The 16,806-nt window shown below is 30.1% G+C and overlaps 2 protein-coding genes across 2 annotated transcripts; both read right to left on the reverse strand.

The window, feature by feature from the left end:
• Nucleotides 1-271: 271 nt before the first annotated feature.
• On the reverse strand, nt 272-2,472 carry LOC128190715 (uncharacterized). The gene is made up of 6 exons (XM_052862859.1): nt 2,390-2,472; nt 2,253-2,296; nt 2,033-2,161; nt 1,455-1,539; nt 1,241-1,299; nt 272-735 (listed from the first exon to the last, which is right to left on the reverse strand). The coding sequence occupies exons 1-6, from the start codon at nt 2,470-2,472 to the stop codon at nt 485-487; spliced, it is 651 nt and encodes a 216-aa protein (XP_052718819.1). The 3' UTR covers nt 272-484.
• A 4,190-nt stretch (nt 2,473-6,662) lies between these two features.
• LOC128190557 (uncharacterized) lies at nt 6,663-9,023 on the reverse strand. Its single transcript, XM_052862641.1, has 7 exons — nt 8,892-9,023; nt 8,756-8,802; nt 8,531-8,671; nt 8,192-8,288; nt 8,008-8,084; nt 7,660-7,902; nt 6,663-6,712 (listed from the first exon to the last, which is right to left on the reverse strand). Exons 1-7 carry the CDS (start codon nt 8,972-8,974, stop codon nt 6,663-6,665), a joined length of 738 nt encoding a protein of 245 aa, XP_052718601.1. The 5' UTR covers nt 8,975-9,023.
• Between the last annotated feature and the right edge of the window lie 7,783 nt (nt 9,024-16,806).

Consider the following 16,806-nt stretch of genomic DNA (forward strand, 5'->3'; position numbering starts at 1 on the left):
CAAACTATACGGTCATATGGGTGTTTCTAAACTTTATATTGTCTGATTATGGATATTTCTTTAGGTACATGTTATAGTTTAGCACAAATGTATGTGGTCGCTTTCAATATTCTCTTTGGACAATTTTTATCTGTATTTGTATCCGTTTGGTGTTCATTGTTACTCAAATCTGAGTATTTTTCCACGGTATTTTTTACGCTTTATTAATATGCAGCTAGAAATACCTTTAAGGAACAGTATTTAACTTTAAGCTTTTATTACATGGAACTTTTCCACTTTGTGTTATTTTACGTTATCAATTAGTTGGTAAAACCGATTTATACCTCTCTTGTATTTTACTTGATGAATTATCTATTGTTTCAACAGTTGCATGCGACATGCCTTGAATCATTTTGTCTGATGATTCACTGCAAAATGGTAAATCATGATACACCTCAGGCTTAGATAAATGTCCACATTCTTCGTATCCATCATCTTCCTCATTCTAACTTTCATCTTCACCATCTTCATGCGATAAATTCTGAGCAGTCAAGGATTGTTTGGTTTTTGCTTGCATTGCAAAAGATTTTTGATCTGGTTCACAATTTGGATCATCATAAACTAGGGAAACGACAGACAGCCTCATATCGGTATAGTTGTTTTCATTAAGCTGTCCACGTTGTTGTATATTTCCTGCCTCATCGGGGAACGATGAACTTGAAAGCCGATCGTACCTCCGCTCTTCGTCGATAGTTTCTATTAAAGTATAGAAGAAGTTGCCACAATATTTACATTTTAGAGTTTGATTTATGTGTGAATAATTTAATTCTGGTTGTAACGCGCTTTCTGATTGGCTAAAAAAATTAGTTTATATCGAATAAAGAATGTTGCCTACGTCATAGTAAGACTAACGTCAAAAACATATCAATACGCTTGACGTTACGTTTGAATTTTGTACAATTTTACGTCATTTTAAGGGTCAAATGACCGTTTTTATCTACAATGAAGAGTAAAAAAATTAAATTATAAGCAATGAATTCAATATTTATTTGTTTTATACGATATAAAATGGTTTGAAACAGTTTACGCTTTTTGATAAACCGGTTCGCGGTTTATAAAGCGTAAACTGCCCCAAACCATATAATATCGTATAAAACAAATAAATATTGAATTCATTCCTTAAGTACAGAAAAATACAACAATGAACTACAAAGAAAAAAAATATACAGAATAATTTGGGTCTATAATTTGCAAAGCATACCTGTTTGGTTCTCGTTTGGCTCGATGATTTGTTTCCTCAGGAGACTTTTTTTGTATAACCTTTGGACCAACAAAATAATTTTTCAGAAACAGAATCATAATAATATAACAAAAATACTTTATTGTTATTTTATTTGGAAACTATTTAATAACAAACTGTAAAATACTTAATTAATTTAAATAGCATGCTATCAACAAACTTTTTATATATCTACCAGAATTTTGTTAAAATCAGTAGACCAATAAGAACGACGATGATAACAATTCCGGCAAGTGTAGGCGTTGCTACCCATCCTTTATCTGTAAGACAAACTTGATCGTAATATCGGCAAATGTGTTTGTTTAAAATTAAACAAATTAATATTATTTAAGAATAAATTATTGTATAAATCTTATTAGAGTCCAAAGAGGCTTAATTTGTCTTTCTTTATTTTTGAGACTTTTGAATCTTATGATACATTTACAGTATTGTTTGAACTAAACTTCTTTGAAAATAAGAAACTTCAGACCTTCCATTGATATCTTTAAAGATAAACTCAGATGTTATTCAGAAACATGGGTATCAGTAAGTCGTGATGAAGATAATTCATTTCTTCTGTTATTGTGTTTCTTTCATGAAACATATTAGAATATTTTTGCGGGAAAAATAGACTTGTGTTAAAGTTTCAGAGTATTATTACAAGTATCATTTATAATTATATATTAAGTAAAAAAAACATACACCTTATAGATGTTTAAGAGTTAAGTGCATCTTAATGAAATAAAAACCAAATGTTATTTATCATAATCTTACTTTTTCTACATCCAAGCTTTAAATCACACTGGTGTAGAGGACAATCACATTTGCTGCGACACAGTCTTCCATAATAAAATGGGACACATGTTCCAGTACAGTTAACCCCAAACGTACCTGGTTGACACTCTAATAGATACGTACAAAAAATCATCAAAAATATCAGATGTAAAGAACATTAATTTCAATCTTTATAAAGTAATGGACAAACAGTTCTTACCAGTACATGATCCGTATTGATCTTCATAATAGTTCATACAGCATCTAAACATATAATTACTATATTTTTGTCAAATGATGTAAATTGTATTAACACTATTTCACTTAAAGCAATCGTGTTTTATTTATTTATCTTACCTTTCGTTACACCTTTGATTAGAACAAGCTCCAAGTAAAACGCAGGCAATTAAATTAGAATATAATAATAAATGTTGTTTCATTTTTGTACCTTATATATGAATACACTGAGTTTCAAATATTATTCTAACCATCCAAGCATTCGATTCCACCCTTCCTGTTTAATACATGTTTGGTCATTGAGGAAATGTTTAAAGATATTTTAATTTTAAACCAGTATTTAATGTCGAATTTCCGGTTAAAAACATGCTTTTCTGAAGTAATTCCGTTAGTTATTATGTAAGATCAACTCATATATTAATAAGATTCAGACATTGTTTTTTAAAAATATTTTTCATATCAGCACATGTATACTTAGATTGTTTTAAACTCAAATATAGTGAACGATTTACCAGTATATGGGAAGATGCATAAATTTCATATTTAAAGGCTTTAAATTTCTACTGAAATAATAAAAAGAAAAAGGAAAAAAGTTGCTTTGTTTTGCAATCATATATTTTGTTGTACGTAACCAAACCCTGTCTGGTTACGTAGATTATATTGATTTTATATAATTTGTTTTGTATATCTTTATATTTTATATTATCTTTATAAAGTATATTTCACTGCCATAACACTGTTTTCCTAATATATTTTTGTTATGTAATGTCAATCCAAATATTAATTTAAATGTAAATACTAATTATGTAGAATATGTAGGACGGGGGATGCAATTTTTGAATATATAGGGACATATAATATGACACAAGTAAAACAAAAGATTCAGCCATATCTACCAATGCCTCTTTAAGTTTTTTAGCAAGTAAAAAAGGATGAAAAGATATGTACAATTTACTTATTAAAGAAAAAAAGCAAACTACCTCTGTAATAAAGTGGACTATATATCCATTTCAGGGTTAGGGTTAGGGTAATATTGCATCACCGTTGCATAATGATTTTTATTTTACACATATTTGAAATAGATATTGACACATTAAACACACAGTATATTGCAATTCTGGTCTACCGTGACACAACCTATTTCACGAGGCCGAGTACAGATCGAGTACGCACGTTTTTGCGCAGCGTTTTATTTGTATTGTAACGTCATGTTTTGATTTGTCAACGCCATGGCATGATAGTTTCATCTGCAGATATTCAGCAAAATTTCTTGAAAATAACTCGTTTGATGCGTAAAATTGATATTATATTGCGGAATAAACATAAAAGTCTCGAAGTATAAGCTATATTTGGGCTCGGGTCAAAAACGTGAAGAGGGATCAGCAAGCTTAGCTCTCCGACACGTTTTTTTAACCCGCCTAAGTATAGCTTAATTCATATATTTCAAGACAGTAATCATGCATTTTATATAAGTGACCCTTAATATGTGATGTTATATACTTATTTATTACTTAAATATGTCTGAATGTTTTTATAATAAGATAAAGATCACCATTTCCGCCTTAGCCAAATAAAAAAAAATAGCCATTTTCTGAAAAATCTGGGAAATAAGGCATACAAAAACAACTTTGATAAGACCCCTGAAACAAACCAGGAGGTAAAAGGTTGTTTTTTTTATTTGACCATTTGATGTAAAAAGAATGTGCAAAATTGATACATTTCAAACAAAATCCAATAGGGTCCTATTTTAAAAATTAACAAACTTTGAGATGACCTCTTTAACAAATGGTGCTGTAAATTTCCTATATTTTTATCTTAAAATATTAATTATATCAGTAAAAATTCATGTGAAAAATTTCATTAAAAAATCTAGGACGGAATAATTAGATCCGGCCTCGTTAAATCACAGCTAACATACCCATAGTCCAACCCTTTTCACAATAGAGTTAACGTAAACCACAAAAATAGAGAAAAAAGAAAACGCTTAATGAAACGTATCTCTCTCTCTCACACAAATAACCCCAACACAGTGAGGCAATTTCCACAAGATCACTCAGCATGGAAAACGTCCGAAATAACACAACAAGAGTACAGACACGTCTATATAGCTTGTCGTCCAAAGTACATCTAACCACCTTCTAAATCCACTAAGCAAGTTAATGTACAATTAAATGAAACCAACCAGTCAAACAGGTTTTTTCCAGTAAACTGCTACACCCAGTGACCACTCATGCAAGCAAAAATATAAAAATAGTTAAAAGTATATTTCAAACAAAATTAAGATGTTAAAACCTAACCAAAATTATGGAAGTATGTCTGGTTCACACTTGTGTCAATTGTGTGTTTTTATATTATGATTGTTCTGAATTTCTTTTTCAATGTATGTACTGTACGAGAATTGATCGAAGATAATTGAGACAAATTCATCGCTACGTCATATTAACTGTTTTTCCTTGGTCCTTTGTTATAAAAACTTTTCAAATGAACAGTAAACATGAACTATTCTTCATTTTTCATTCTCTTTTTTTTCAAAATGGCAACAGCTACGTATACTTTCTATTCTTGGTTTGTTTTTTTAATCGAGCAATTTCTTTCTTGTGAAACTTCTCTTACATTCATTCTGTACATATCTTAGAAATGTTAAAATCAGTTTGTGTTGTAAAAAAGTATTTGATATTTAGTTTCTGTTTTAATTCCAATTAAAAAATTGGTAAAAATAAAAAAAAAACCGATTAACTGACGCTTTTGACCCCTTTCCATCGTATATGTTTAATTTAAGCAATATTTTGGCTAAAAGGGTATTCTTTCGAGATTCATACCAATTTTATGTATATTCACTGCGCAGCCTTGACGTCAACATTTAATAAGCCGTCTCAGTCTGATGTCAATGGCTTGGTAAATATTTTAGTACTCTCTTCGTATTTCAACTCGACACTAGAAAAACTTACAAAAAAGCTAGTTACAAAAAGTAGCAAAATGAACATATATATTTTGATTTCTTTTATCAAGAATTGTAGGACTAACAACACTTAAAAAGAAGATGTTTAATTTTTTTTAACTCCAGGTTTGTGCCTGCACCGGGTACCCTGACCACCAGCTTGTTTATATACTGTATTAAACAAACTATTTTTTTTAAATTTGTAATATAACTACAACTTTGCTTAATTATCCGTTTGGGTTTTTTTTAATGTTTATGCAAATTTTCATTAAAACTCGCCGCTTAGAAAGAGATATTTGTGTTATCTCAATAATTTCCGAACAACCATATTTAAGAGAAGACAAGATTTTAGAACATGTTTTTTGTCCTTTTGACATATTTTGTAAAAAAAAAAGTGTCCAATTCAATAATGACAATGAAAATTAACACTTAATTTGATAGACCAAGGAATGTTTTTCATTTGTTTATACGCATATCTATTAATATTATTAACATTCTTGACTGTAACTTTCTACTATAACATTAAAAATCCATTTTGTAATATCATAACAAAGTTCATCAATGATTATTTTATTTTTTTAACGTATTATTGCCAAAAACTGTATAAATATCAAAGTACTGAGAGTACTGAAAAGCGCTAACTAAACATCTGTATGTATATAACAGATACATGTTTGTAACATTTCAGCTTCTGTATACGCATCTTATTTCCTCATCACTGCGTAGCAGCCCCTGCAATGATGTTTGTAAGCCCCGTACATTATATGCACAATAGCCCGTGCAATAATGTACATAGACCCCATGAAACTGGTTCCCCAACCAGTTTAGATGATGTATGCTTCTGCTCATATGGGGCGGTTATTCGATGCAGCGGAAGTAGAAGTCTAACGATAATAAAGTGACGACCTATGCTTAGCGCTTTAATAAGTAATTAGGAATCATTCCTTGAATATATTGAAGTGATCAAATACGGTTGGATATAATTAAATATATCATTAAGCCCTTCAATCTTTATTGGATTCGATCATCACCGACCGTATTTTATCACCTTATGGTGCTCAAAACTGTATTCTTTTTTCCTTTATAAATTCTAAGTGTCTTAAATTTCACAGTTTTGTATTCTGATACTTAACATGTTGCTTTTTGTATCAATGAGAATTGATTCATCTATGATCAGGTAAACAAAATAGCAAAAAATATTCCTTTTGTATGAGTGAGGTATTTATTATTTTTCTTGAGCTCAACAAAATCATAAAAGCAAGGTTTCGTTTAGAATATAAGTTTAATGAATAACTCTCGAGACTCTTCCCATTGCATAGAAAACATCCGATAACAATACACAATATTCAACACAATTGTCGAATCGCAAACACAATTAAAAAAAAATATCTCTCAATGATGCAAATGACAAAATCTTATTAACACTTGTAAAAAAGTTATAAAACACGCAGTAATTTAGCTGATATAAAAGGTTAAGTCAAAATATATAAGAACAGCTAAAGAATCTGAAGAAAAACATATACAGGATAATACAATCTTTATACTTTTTTATTATGACTTGCAATTAAGAAATTTACGTAAAGGTTAAAAAAAAAACAAGTTATGTGGATTTTAATGTCATGACTTGCAGATAAGTTGCTAGGGATTTTACAAATTTTGCCACAATATTAAATATTAATTAATATTTTGTGCAGGATTATCAATTGTATGTAACTTGATTTGAGCAATTTCTATTTTTTAAATTAATAGGGATATAATTGTTGCATTATTAATTTCATACCGTCTGCAAAAACTCTTCCTTGTTATTTATGTAATCATTCCGATGGTAATTTTTCGATAACTTTTGAGGTTTCAAACAGTCTACGATTACCTATTTGAAGCCAAATAAATACTTCCTGAAAATTTTCAAGATATTTTATTAAGTTTTCTAAGAAGTAAAATGATTGATTTTAAACTTGTTCACGTATTTTTTTTTTCGAAAATAGCCTGACATGATTTTCCTTTTTTGGTGTCTTCTTCCAAAACAATTAAAACTAATACATTTCACGCTTACAAACACCACGTTCACCTCTTTTTCTCATTTGAATATTTAGCTATCATCACTGTAGCTTTTATTAGTTATAGCTTTCCTCTGCGTCCGTCAGTCCGTCTGTATGTCTGTCCGTCTGTCTGACCGTCCATCCGTCCGTCCGTCCGTCTGTCTGTCCCACTTCAGTTTTCCACACTTTTTTCTTTATGCGTTTGAGGAATAATATGAAATTTTCTGAATAACTTCAAAATGTCAAACTACAGATCAAGTTTACACTTTTATAGCGTCTGGTTGACATATTTTCGAGAAAATAATTTTTAAATTCAATTTTTTTAATGTTCAGGTTCGGTATTCGGAATAGCAGTGCATTGTTTTGCACAATTTCCACAAACCTGAAAGGGACGTGTATTGCTTATGCAATACTCTCAGAATGCTTGTTTAAACAAGGTCTAGTTAGCATCAATGTGGTCTGCATTAGATCGGTGTTGAAATCATCTGGACTATTATAGATCGGAGACAGAGCAGAGGTCCTCAGTTCAGCATAGTTGTTTTCAGCAGACATGTTATAGAAATGTATCGCTTCCATTTCATCCCGGGATGGGGAACATTGGTGTTCTTCATATTTATTTTCCTCAATGAAGTTTTTAAAAATATTTTTATTAATACCTCTAGTTTACAACTCATATATTATGGGAAATTAATTATTCATTATATTGAGATATATTACGTGAATTTATGATAAAGTTACAAAATACATTTCAAACACAGTACCATTAGGAATCAGACTGTCCATTCCTATTTGACTCTCGTTTGACTCATTGATTTCTTGTTTAACTCTTCTGGCCATCCTTGAGATAAAAAAAGATTTTTTTTAAACACGATAAGTAAATTCATGTAAACAATATGATAAAAATAAAAAATCATAAAGTTTCAATGCATTAGTAAAAACGTTAACCACAATCTCGTAAAAACCATGAGTCCAGCAGCAGCTAGGCTGGCTATGGATCCGATCAGTGTTAAGGCTACATACTTCCAAGGGTTGTCACCTCCATCTACAATGCAAAGTGAAAAAGATTTCTTTTTGAGAAAGAAAATTAGATCATGGTAAAGAGTGGATGGTTCTAAAATGTTTCAACATAATCCCGAGGTTAATATTGATAATTTTTTTCAATATTTTTACCTTTTTGTTCTTTTATCTTCATACATTCATATGCTGGTTATATATAATAATAAAACCATTGTACATTATTACTTATAAATAAGTATCTTCATGGTAGAATTATTAGATTCTTACCATTGATTGAAAGATAAACGCATCCATACATTTGGTTACAGTGCTGTAAGGGACAGTCACACTTGATGCGACAAAGTCTCCCATAGTATTGAGGGGGACAGGTTTCATTACAGTTCAATCCAAAACTACCAAGCGGACACTCTACAAATCGAATAAAAGCAGTTCAAAATGTAAACTGTAGAGTTTTTCAGCTTTAATTTAGAGAAGTAGTAAAATATCACTCACCAACACACAATCCGTTGAGCCAATTTTTATAAAAATTATGGCAGCATCTATACATAAATAACTTTAATTTATAATAGAACGATGAAGTGTAAAACACACTTTTAAAGTCAAGGGTTTTGTCAGACATTTATCTTACCTATCCGCACATGTGGAATTAGGAATATCTGCAGAGAAAACCAATAAAACGATTTGAGTTACTAACATCAGAAGTTCTTTCATTCTTACGTTCTTGATTTTAAAAGGTATTTCAATCGTTTTCGTAGTGCGATGTTCATAGATGGCGTGAGCAAAATTTACCACATTCCAGCATAACATTAGTTTTCTTGCAGTCAGCCAGTCGGGGAGTACGATCAATATGTATCTAAGTTGACCGCTTACAATAGTACAATTTCCTGTTTCATCAATCACGGTATGATTACAAATATTTTAAAACTAATTTCCTTTAACCATATTATGTAAAATCAGTATTAACATTCACAAGGACACACCGATGTTCCTCCTTTTTTTACTGCAATATATATATAGATTTAATTAATTGGCTTAAAACAGTATGCCCAAAATAATTATATCTAAAACTGGAATCAACATGATTATTAATTGCATTTCTATGAAAATATTTGGTAATCAAACAAATACTTCAAAACACTAACTATGGGTGTCATTTTACTTTTTCAACAAACATATTTATGCCTGCATTGATTTACAAAACAGGCATGAACCTCAATTTATAAAGTATAAACTAAGTCAAGCTATGTTAAATTCGTATTACATGAAATAAATCAAATTCATTACTGTAGTGAATTTGTATGCATCTATCAAATCATAATGCTCTATTAAACCCATACTTGCTTGAAACTTTTGTAAAAATTGATTTCGATGTAAAGTATTTCATTCATTCTCACTTGTCATTTGAGAGCCTTTCCTTTCATTCCTCGAGTCATAGAGATATAAGGGGGATTTATAGTTGCTGTGGTACTGACTATAAGATAAAAAAGGTCCCCTGGTCTTAAATATATCTATCAATCTGAAGACATTGCTTATTCATATAGAAAAACATTCATGAATATAAAATTTACCTTGAAGGAAATTTTCAGAGCTTACTCTCGTAACAAAAAGCGACAAAAAAAAAATAATTATTAAATACTTCCTGTGACGACCAAAAGTTACTTTGATTTAAACAAAACATGTCAAATATATCTACCTACATATGTCTTTTTGTAGAATTTATTTGTTGTTTTTTTTTACATTGCAAAGATGGTATATGTAAGCCGTCATACTAGAATATCAATTTATAGTAATATTTAAAAAAAAAAACAAATGTTTTAAAGTACTTTCAGGGACAGTATATTATTCTTCTATCAACACTTATGTATTTTGCTGTCATCTAGTTGTTCAGCAAATAAACTTAAAATCTATTAATTTTTATTAAATTATCTGATATCAACTATTAACAAAACTATATGTTTGTGATGTATCAAACATCGTATGATTACATTTTTTTAAATGAATTCTCTATTCCTTAAAATCAATGTTGTTCCTTCTTCATTTTATTGTCATAAAGGTTTTTTTTCTCCTTTTTTTAACAGTTTTAGTAATTTAAGAAAATATAATTATTGCGCGCAAATTGTTCAGATACAGATATAGTTCTAATAGATGCAAATTGAGTGTTATGTTTTAAAAACATTGGTAATCCTCTGGTTGATTTTACTTGAAAATATTTTTTGGGTCTTGTTTTTAAATCAACTCTCTTATGCAGTTATTCAGACAAACCGAAAATGAAACAGTGTTTGGACCTAAGCACAAACTAACACCGCTGATAACATTTAGTCCTTGAAAATAATCGATAAATTCGATGTAATGTATTCTAAAACATTGTTTTTCAAGAAAACTTATTTATAGATGCCTTGTAAATAGTCAAATTTTAAATGGTAGGAACAATTTAGATATTTTTTGTAGTCGTACATTGTATGTATTCCTACGCCAGAGCTCAAGATATCAGTAAAACTCCGACAAGCAGAGAGTCTCTCTTGCTTATTGTAGATTAACGGAGACAGCCGAGCGTCTGGTTGAACGAGACTAGAGTTCAATATTGCTTGGATCTGTACTATTTCTTTGAAATATCGATTACTGATACGTAGTTCTTTGAATATTACACAACATGGTTCATATGGGGTTTTCGCAAAATTCTTGTCAGAGAATAATTCTTTTTTTTTTAAATGTGCATACTTCAAATACATATAGGAAACTACTTGCAATGCAAAATAATATATCGTGGATTCTAAAATAATAATCGAAAAATCAACTCCAATCAGTTCTTCAGTACTTTGATTTTATTTTATCATTATTATAAAAGAAATCATTTCTATCAGGGTTTTCGATAATCCTTTAACAATTTATAAAACAAATAATATTTTACGAGTTTTGCAGATGTATGAGTTTCAAACCCTGAGCGTCAAATAGTTTTTTCGTCGAATTGGGCTCAAATGGACCTAGATATGATTTGAGATCGAGATTTTATGTTTTATCTTTTTAAATATAAACTTGTCCATATCCAATTTTAGACAAAAAATTCAATTTAGAAGTCATGTTACAAAAGAGATACAGAGGTAAGTTACCATTATTACGTAAACAAAGCTCGAGTCTTACATTTGTTTACAGGTAATGCAAAGTACAGAAATAACCATTACAGTGACAAAATGACGGCAGCCAAACAATATAAACAAATTCATTGTGTTTGTAAACAATATTAACAAAAAAACAACATTTGATTAAAATTCAAAACAATAGCACACATATGATAACAATCAAAATGTTCGACCTTTGTTTACATAACAAAGAATTTCGAACTCTGTAGCTTGCTTGTAATGCAATATTTGACTTGTTGACGAATGATTAAAAATACTCATATTGATCATTCTAAATTTAGGATGACGTTTACTCAGAATGAAAAAAAATTCCACTGATGATAATGAAAAACCAACTACTGTGTGTTATAGACCTTTTATTGTAGTGTTATTTTTCATTTTCAAAATAGTAGGTCAATGACCTACTTTTTGAGTTAATGGCCTTTGTATATTTTTGGAAAATTAAAGGAAAATCACTTAAAATTTTAAACTATGATTGAGATTTTCTTAATTGTGAAAATAATACAAATTGCTCAACACTTTTGAAAATGAAATACAATTTATGAATGGCAGTGACACTAAATACATACAAAGCATTAAGTTTTCCTTCACAATTTTCATAAATATCCCAGTCCGAATTTCCTCTATCACTTTTCAAATTCCTACCCATTTTTGATCCAATTTTACAAAAAATTGAATGATGATAATACAAAAACATTTATAGTATTAAACTACTTATATCGATCTTATTCTGTTGGCATATAATTTATATGAGGTCAATGATCAAAATTTTGAGTTATGGTGTCTTTTCTCGTTTTTAAGCATATTTCAATATTTTTTAAATTCATTCCATACAGTTATTATAATGAATAAAAGAGGTAAAACTACCAGAAAATATGCAAAATTATATAGACTAAAATATAACATCTTAACTTTAAATATTAGAGTACTTCCAAAAATGTTTAAGCAGATAACAAAATCTGCAAAATTTAGTCTGAATTTCCTCTGTTTGGCTAAAAGTCTATTTTTGTTTTGGCATAATTTCATAATATAGTAGAAATATCGAATGTTATGTCAATAATAATTCATTTCACAGATACTTTTTGTGTTTAGAACAAATTTTACTCATGACATTGAACTTCATAACAATCCGAATTCGAGAACTCAAACCCTGAGTAAACAACACCCTTAAGATTGAAAAAAAATATAAATTTTAAGATTTTGAGCTCAAATTGAGTCAAGTTCTCTTTTGATCTTCCTCTTGTTCTCATTCTTTTCAACTTTGACTGCCAACTATACATTGGAATTTTCAGTTAAAAAAATATACACATTGAATATGTTGCTTATTAGTACCCTACCGGTTTTCACCGGAGGGGACTATAGCTTTCATCTGCGTCCGTCCGTCACTCCGTCTGTCTGTCTGTCTGTCTGTCTGTTCGTCCGTCTGTCTGTCCCACTTCAGTTTTCCAAACTTTTTTTCTTTATGCGTTTGAGGAATAATATGAAATTTGCTGAACAGCTTCAAAATGTCAAGCTTCATATCAAGTTTACATTTTTTAGCGTCTGGTTGACATATTTTCGAGAAAATTAATTTTTTATATTCCATTGTTTTAATGTTCGGGTTCGTTATCGGGTTCGGTGTATATTGAATAAACGAGGAAAGTATGTAGTCAGTAATAACATCGTGCATTACTTGGACCATTCCTTTTATTGTTTCTAACAAACAAATAAGTTCTATAAATTTACAACATAATGCTTGACACTATTTTAATTGATAGGAGTTTTTTGTGTATTATTTCAATCGGGTTTGTTATCTGGTTGGTCTGTTGGGGGTACAGAAGACGGTTATAGTGATAGTCTGCATAACAGTGCATTGTTTTCACAAATTTCTACAAACCGGTAGGGGGCGTGTATTGCTTATGCAATACTCTCAGAATGCTTGTTTAAGCTGTTCTATAATGTTTCTGTTAATAGGTCTCAAAACAAATGTAACTTTCAACATAGCAAATTGAATTAAGGGATCGTGGCTTTCATCGTGGATTTCAGTAACATTCGACGTGCGCAACTTAACTCGAATCCTTCAAATACAAGAGATTTTTTTTACAAGTTCTTCCATTGGTTGAAATTAAATCGAGCAGTTGGTGATGACTGGGTTTGATGTTTTCTATTTTAGCGTCCTCGTAGTTTTCTGAGTTAGAGAGCACAACATAATTCAAAAAACATATTAGGTGACACTGTTCCTCTTTCTCCATAAAAATGTTATATGCTATGCTTTGGGAAAGTATTTGGAAACAGATTTCTTTATCTGGTTCGTGTAGATATACGTTGTAGCTAACACTGCATAATTGTATAACGTGAAGGCAATTTTAATTAACTTTAACTATCATTTATATTAACAAGGACACAAGAAATTCTTCCGATTATTCTTTATCGGCAAAACAATTTTAGTTCAAAAGTAACCTGTTTTTTTTCTGAATATGAAAAAAGGAAAAGTTAAATGTACCTACATGTTTAATATATCTTGTTAGTTTCCGCATAAAATCAACTGTAGATGAGTTAAAGTTTCCCGAATGTCGCTTGTCTGTACCATATAAAATGTGAGTTTAAAATTTACTTCAATGTTTCAAGAAATTTATCCTAGCGTTATCAGGTACAGAATACAATGCATTAAAAACGAATACTGTAAGCGTATTATATTTTGTTTGTACGATATTTGGCGGAAATTAGTTCATGAACAAGTTGGCGTAGATTTGAATTTGCGTTTTCCTGAATGTGATTATTCTTATACATATATGCATGACATTTAGCGATGTACCTGATTTAGCGAAAGCCACATTCCGCCAAAAGCGCTAAATAGAATACACAGTCAAACGTCGTACGTTAATAGTATATAACTGAAATGAAAGCAAGAATAAAAGTTAAATGGTCATAAAATTTCATGCTATACTTATATCTTCAACCCATGACAACGATAAGGGTAACAACTGCACTTACCTTATGTATTCTATGTATTCCTTTGTTTATTTTATTCTGCAATCGTCCTTGTCTTAATATTTTTTTCATATTTGATAATTTTTCAATCAAATTAAAAACATTGAAGATACAATTTGCTTTTTTGATTTCTGTCAAGCTTTTACAACATTTCAAAATCTGTGTCTACTTTTTTGTGGTTAAAATATTGTTATTCATATCACAATTAATGTAAAAGTTTTAATATGTCAGGCTGTTTGAGTATGAAACGATTTTCGAATGCATTTTCATAACAATCTTCGGTGAGAATATAATTAAATTTTTGAAAAATATCATTTCTTGATCGTATGGAACACTTGTTAATAATTCAAAATAATAATTAAAAATGCATTGAATGGTAAAGTTAAAGATATAGCCGATCAACACAAAAAAATTTAAATATAAAAGTTATTTTGTGTTAAGATAAAGATATATTGAGGGATACAGGGAGAAAGAGAAGGAGAGCAATATATGTATCTCAAAAACAGTATAAGAAATTGTAAATGTATCTAAATTTACATTTACAGATACAATAAGTCACACCTTTATTAATAACTTCAATGTTAGAAAAAGAAAATGATTAATCAATAACAATTTAGGCACATGTTTATCAGAATAAACGGTGAATATCACTTATGTAAAACATATTTGATAATACAAAGTGTATGTTTATGCCAAGTGACGTCATCGTTCAACATGTACATACTATATATGTGTAATTAGTTTACAAATTTGCCGGTAAACAGCTTTTTTAGCAATACATTTTTTAAGATAGAAGAAGAGGGTACAGCTGAAGTAACATCTTCAAAAATTGTAAATGATGAAACCATTTATGATGATGTTTACCTTTCCTCTAGTATCGGATTAAAATTGTACGTTGGTCTACGACATAAAAGCTGACGATGGCTATACGTTTCAAATTAATCGAAGGTTCTGTTTGTTAAAGAATAAACAAAAAGCAAAAACAAAATACTCTTGGAAATATTCCCTACCCCCGCACGCGGGGGTGTTAAAAAAGCATATGGGCAATTTAGAGTCTTATTATGACTGTTATATTCAAAATCGTGAAATTAAATAGCTATTTTTATTAGATCAAAAACTTAGTATTATCCTTTAAAATAGATGTCAGTGCAATAAAATTGGTTATAACTGCCATTTTGGCGCATTATCACATGACAACTATAAATAGCTTACGTATATTCCTTAACATAAAATGAGACAAAACAACACCACCCCGTGGTTTCCAAAATAAAATAAACATACCAAGTGAAGGCAAAACATCTCAGTTTAATCAAAACCGCTGCTACAATTCTATGTTCTTCTTTAATAAATAGTTATTCATTCGGCTCTCGTAAAACCTTCCTAACTTTTATAAAGTTTGCACGGAAAACGGTATGTTGCATCAAAACAATACACAACATGCGATTCTAGCAGCACTTTTCAATTTAAGCACTGATCAAACTAACGATACGTATAAAATTGCAAGTTCAATATATACGGGGTAGTGTCGTTCTAGTCGGATTTTTATATCGTAAATAATGACAGAGAAAAGCTTGGCCGAGAAATGAAAGCGAATTTACATACCTTTTAGCGAATGATTGATAAAACTATCATCTGTTCCTGTATTCTTATGTTCAATTCTCAATACATCACACCACAATACTTTATTAGAGTTCTTAGATTAGTTATATTTTGATTATGTTTACAATGATTTTCGATCAAATTCACACAGCATTCAACTTTTAGTCATGACGTCATCAATGTGTAAATCCACGTAATACAAACTAATTTCTGAAAAAATGGTTTCAGTTTTTTTATTTGTTTTTGGTTTACGCTTCGTTGCTTAGATATTTGAATATGTACATAATAACTCAGATTTGTGATTTCACGGCATTACATGCAACTCAGATTCCACATACTTCCTTAACACCCCCGCGCAGTCAGCGATTTGTTATACAAATGTTTCCTTGGCGTCCAGAGGTCTGCTGATGGCTCGAATTATGAACCAAATATATTTTTTAAAAATCATTTGTAGAATAATGAAATATGGTTTACAAATGGTTTCTAGTTTTGAATTGAAAGAAAGGATAAAAGCAAAACAAAAAGATCTGAAAAGCCAGGAGATTTGCAAATTATCCAAAAAACCAGATGCAATAACGAGCAGAGGAATGAATAAATTATGGGATAAGAGCTGTTTGGTAAAAGCAATCCGGAGAGCGTAAACAATTCCATGTGGCTTTTTAACACTATACTTTTTGGCCTCAGGGGCTCCGACAAACACATATCAATGTTATTGGGAAATCTTTTATACGAAAAGACAGCAGCGTTGCTGAATCGTTTGCGTTGTAAAACCAAAAATGTCCCACTTTTTAGAAGTTTCTGGTCGTTGTCGGATAAGAATGAACAAGTTTTACAAAA

The sequence above is a fragment of the Crassostrea angulata genome, chromosome 6 (assembly GCF_025612915.1).
Source record: "Crassostrea angulata isolate pt1a10 chromosome 6, ASM2561291v2, whole genome shotgun sequence".
Lineage (NCBI taxonomy): Eukaryota > Metazoa > Mollusca > Bivalvia > Ostreida > Ostreidae > Magallana > Magallana angulata.

Bases quoted from the DNA above. Each gene is read 5' to 3' on its own strand.
- LOC128190715 (XM_052862859.1), bottom strand. From the start codon at position 2,472: ATGAAACAACATTTATTATTATATTCTAATTTAATTGCCTGCGTTTTA. The intron at 2,162-2,252 runs GTAAGAACTGTT...CGTATCTATTAG, and splicing joins TCAATACGGATCATGTACTG to AGTGTCAACCAGGTACGTTT. The intron at 736-1,240 runs GTATGCTTTGCA...ATACTTTAATAG, and splicing joins GCCAAACGAGAACCAAACAG to AAACTATCGACGAAGAGCGG.
- LOC128190557 (XM_052862641.1), bottom strand. From the start codon at position 8,974: ATGAAAGAACTTCTGATGTTAGTAACTCAAATCGTTTTATTGGTTTTC. The intron at 8,085-8,191 runs GTTAACGTTTTT...TTTTATCTCAAG, and splicing joins ATGGTTTTTACGAGATTGTG to GATGGCCAGAAGAGTTAAAC. The intron at 6,713-7,659 runs GTATTGCATAAG...GTTTTTCTTCAG, and splicing joins TTTAAACAAGCATTCTGAGA to ATTCTTTAGCTGTTCTTATA.